This window comes from Lygodium microphyllum, chromosome 8 (assembly GCF_053477565.2).
Source record: "Lygodium microphyllum isolate KBCC chromosome 8, Lygodium_microphyllum_v1.1.10, whole genome shotgun sequence".
In the NCBI taxonomy this organism is placed as follows: domain Eukaryota; kingdom Viridiplantae; phylum Streptophyta; class Polypodiopsida; order Schizaeales; family Lygodiaceae; genus Lygodium; species Lygodium microphyllum.
Window position 1 is genome coordinate 115,914,381 of NC_141142.1, and position 3,417 is coordinate 115,917,797.

The following is a 3,417-nucleotide window of genomic DNA, read 5'->3' on the forward strand; positions in this document are numbered from 1 at the left end:
TCTCTTAACATAACTATAAGCTACCCTATGATCATTGAGCTACTTTTAGTGTGTCTCTTAACATAACTATAAGCTACCCTATGATCATTGAGCTACTTTTAGTGTGTCTCTTAACATAACTATAAGGTACCCTATGGTGATTGAGCTTGGGTGCTTGGCAAGGCATCCATGATTCATACCATATTTATTACACCATCTGAATTTTTTTAGCTCTCTCTCTCTCTCTCTCTCTCTCTCTCTCTCTCTCTCTCTCTCTCTCTCTCTCTCTCTCTCTCTCTCTCTCTCTCTCTCTCTCTCTCTCTCTCTCTCTCTCTCTCTCTCTCTCTCTCTCTCTCTCTCTCTCTCTCTCTCTCTCTCTCTCTCTCTCTCTCTCATTGATAGGAGTCAATCACGAGAGTTGATGTTCCTCATTTGTCATTATCATCTTGTAGATAAATACATTTCACATAGCAAATGTCATCAAGCAAAGAGATTTTATCCATCAACTTGATGAGAGAAACATCACCTGCTCCTGTTGAGCAAAGGATTTTAACCATCAATTTGTTGAAAGAAACAAATGTATATACTTGTGTATTCACATTTTGAATTGGTGAAATTGGACTTTGGGTACACCGTATTGGCTTTATTGCCCTTTTCCAGGGTTAATTGAAATGGATAAAGAATTCATCTTACAAATGGAGTAAGCTATCAAATTAAGACCTCAAATATACATTTGATGTTGTAGAGATGTGTAGTCTATTATAGTTCTTCTTGATCTATTAGTGAATCTAAGGTTGAAGTTCTTTGTAGAGTGTCCAATTCCATTGATTGTAAGGTTGTATTTGTTTGTAAAGTGCCCAACTCAATTGATTGTAGGGTATTCTCCAACTTGACATTCTTACGAGATAGGGACTCTTGCATAGAAAAAGCACAAATGTTGCTGTAAAGAAATAAAGTTAAAATTGTTAAATTTATGTTTTCACATAACAATATATTATCAAATTCAATGCTAGCCAGCATACATTAGCTTCAATGTGATATTATGCTTATTATGTGATGGTAGTATTGAAATAGGGTGACAATGATTAGGGGAATTTTTATGCATAGGATGATGATGAATAGGACATGCTACCCATCCCCCAAAAAGGTGGCTTTAGATTTTTAAAATGGAAAATTAAAAATAATGAGTGTCTTAGAGTAGAGGAAAGGTTTGCATTGGACTCACTCTAGAGTTACCAATTGTGCCAAAGGAATAGCTACATTTGTACATCAACACCTAAAACACAATCTACATCCAAACCCTTATGTAGAAAGCTTTTATATGCATTGCTTGTATAGACAATGGTTCCTTACTATACAAACAGTCACATGAGAAAATATATAGTATGTGATCCAAAATATGATGCATACAAAATCTTTAGAAAATAGTTTATATGTTAATAATTATTTATCTAAAGCATGTAATTTTATGTATGCATGCTACATTGATCAATGCAAAGCCTAGAGCTAATAATTGAAACGTTATAATGTTAGTGCTAATATCTAAAGCTAATAACTTAACTAACATCTATTTTGTCGATGTTTATGTGTGGTGGATATTCTTCATTTATAGGTCAATGGTTGAACCTAGTGTATTAGAGGTTTGCAAGATATAGAACCTGCTTGGCTTGTTCTTGAAGCATGTTTGTCCTTCACATGGTATAGAAAGTGTTGATTCAAATTGTAATTGTGCATTGTAATCTTGATAATCTGCTTCATCACAATGATTGTCAGTACAATCTTGTGTTTCACTATAATATTTGTCACATAATTTGGTCTCAACACAAGAGTTGTCACTAATGTGCATATTGTAATCATATCCTAATAGCTTGGTTTCATCATAAGGGTTATCATTATGTTGTATTAAACAACTTTCTCTTTCAAGGAGATGTGGAGAAAGAGGAGGAAATGAGGAGTTAGGGTAAACCCGATACTCCATCATGATAGATGGACTATTGGTGCTAGGTATGGACATTGGACTTGAGAAAAGGCTCTGAATTTGAGGTGGTTGTTGATGATGATGAGGGTGATGTAGTTGTTGTTGGGGTTGAACCTGATCTTGATGTTGCTTTTGCTCTTGTCTCTGATTTTTCAAAAGAAAAACTTGGTGTCTTGCTTGTGCAAGTTCTTCTATTAGCATTTGTACTTGATTTTGCAAAGTTGATATGATTCCAAAGCATCCATGTACAGGATCTTTCTCTCGCACTTGACCCTCATAAATAATTGATTTCATGGCATCACTCTTCTTTGTAGGCTCCACCTGTCTTAATATCCTCAGCACATTACTTACACCAAATAGCTTGTGTACATTCAAGAATTGTTTCGGTTGATCTGGAGGAAAGTAAGGGGCAAGTGGGCATTCACGGGAGCATTTCCTCCGTTGGTATTTGCATGCTGCGCATGCTTGTGTTGTACTTGGGATGCCAGCCATACTGTTGATCTCCTCTTTGACTCTCGATGAACTTGGTGAAGGCTATCTTCTCCTTGATGAACTTGGTTAAGGCTGTGATAATTGCAGTTGGGATGAGCGTGTGCTTAGCTCCTTTGATCTCTCTAATTTGGTCATGGATATTGGGTGTTACAACATAAACAATAACTCTTATCTGCAAGTTACTACATAATATAAGAGTTCGAGTTAGCACGAAATTTCTCTCGAAACTGAGAAAGGGAAGTTGCAATAATGGGGTCTCACCTGATCAGGGAGTGTAGTATGTTGGAGCCGAGAGAAAGAATGAAAGAAGAACAGATGGAGGCGATACAAGAAGGATCCGTACTGGAGAAGGTTGGCAAGTCGGGAGAAAGTGTTAGGGAGGATGAATAGGGAAGGGAGAATGAATAGGGATGTCTGATATGAGAGAGAGAGAGAGAGAGAGGGAGAGAGGGAGAGAGGGAGAGGGAGAGGGAGAGGGAGAGGAAGAAGAGATGCAGAGGCTGAAACAAAGAGATAGAAGGGAAGGTGGCGGCGCAAATATGTGTTTAGATATAAAAAGGAGCAAGAAAATAAAAGAAATTTTATAATATGAATCTGAAAAGGCAGTAAAAATAGACTGACTGCCGAATGGCATCGTAGCTTGCGCCTGAATGGCTGCCGCCTGCTCCCTCTCCCTTGCGCCTGCCGCTTCCTGAGTTCCAAGTTCCAACTCCCTGCAACTCCCAACAAGTCATTTTTTACAAACACCCGTTCTTGCTTTTACTTCGTCCTGATCTCACTTTCACTCCCTTCCTTGCTACATCCATCTTCGTTGACAAGAGAAGGCAAAAATAGAAAGTTGGCAGAGAGTCTCTCTCTCTCTCTCTCTCTCTCTCTCTCTCTCTCTCTCTCTCTCTCTCTCTCTCTCTCTCTCTCTCTCTCTCTCTCTCTCTCTCACATGTAAGGCAATATTAAGCCTTATGCTTGCC

General features: G+C 38.2%; 1 protein-coding gene across 3 annotated transcripts; it reads right to left on the bottom strand.

Moving 5' to 3' along the window:
• Window positions 1–581: 581 nt before the first annotated feature.
• Window positions 582–2,982, bottom strand: LOC148032766 (LOB domain-containing protein 4-like). Of its 3 annotated transcripts, XM_087684173.1 has the most exons (4): window positions 2,711–2,982; window positions 2,072–2,631; window positions 1,638–1,728; window positions 583–919 (listed from the first exon to the last, which is right to left on the bottom strand). In XM_087684173.1, exons 2-4 carry the CDS (start codon window positions 2,447–2,449, stop codon window positions 768–770), a joined length of 621 nt encoding a protein of 206 aa, XP_087540299.1. In that variant the 5' UTR covers window positions 2,450–2,631; window positions 2,711–2,982; the 3' UTR covers window positions 583–767. The 3 variants fall into 3 exon arrangements, with proteins under 3 accessions (XP_087540298.1, XP_087540296.1, XP_087540299.1); XM_087684172.1 differs by having other exon boundaries at window positions 582–919; window positions 1,638–2,621; window positions 2,711–2,980; XM_087684170.1 differs by having other exon boundaries at window positions 582–919; window positions 1,638–2,631; window positions 2,711–2,980.
• Window positions 2,983–3,417: the final 435 nt, after the last annotated feature.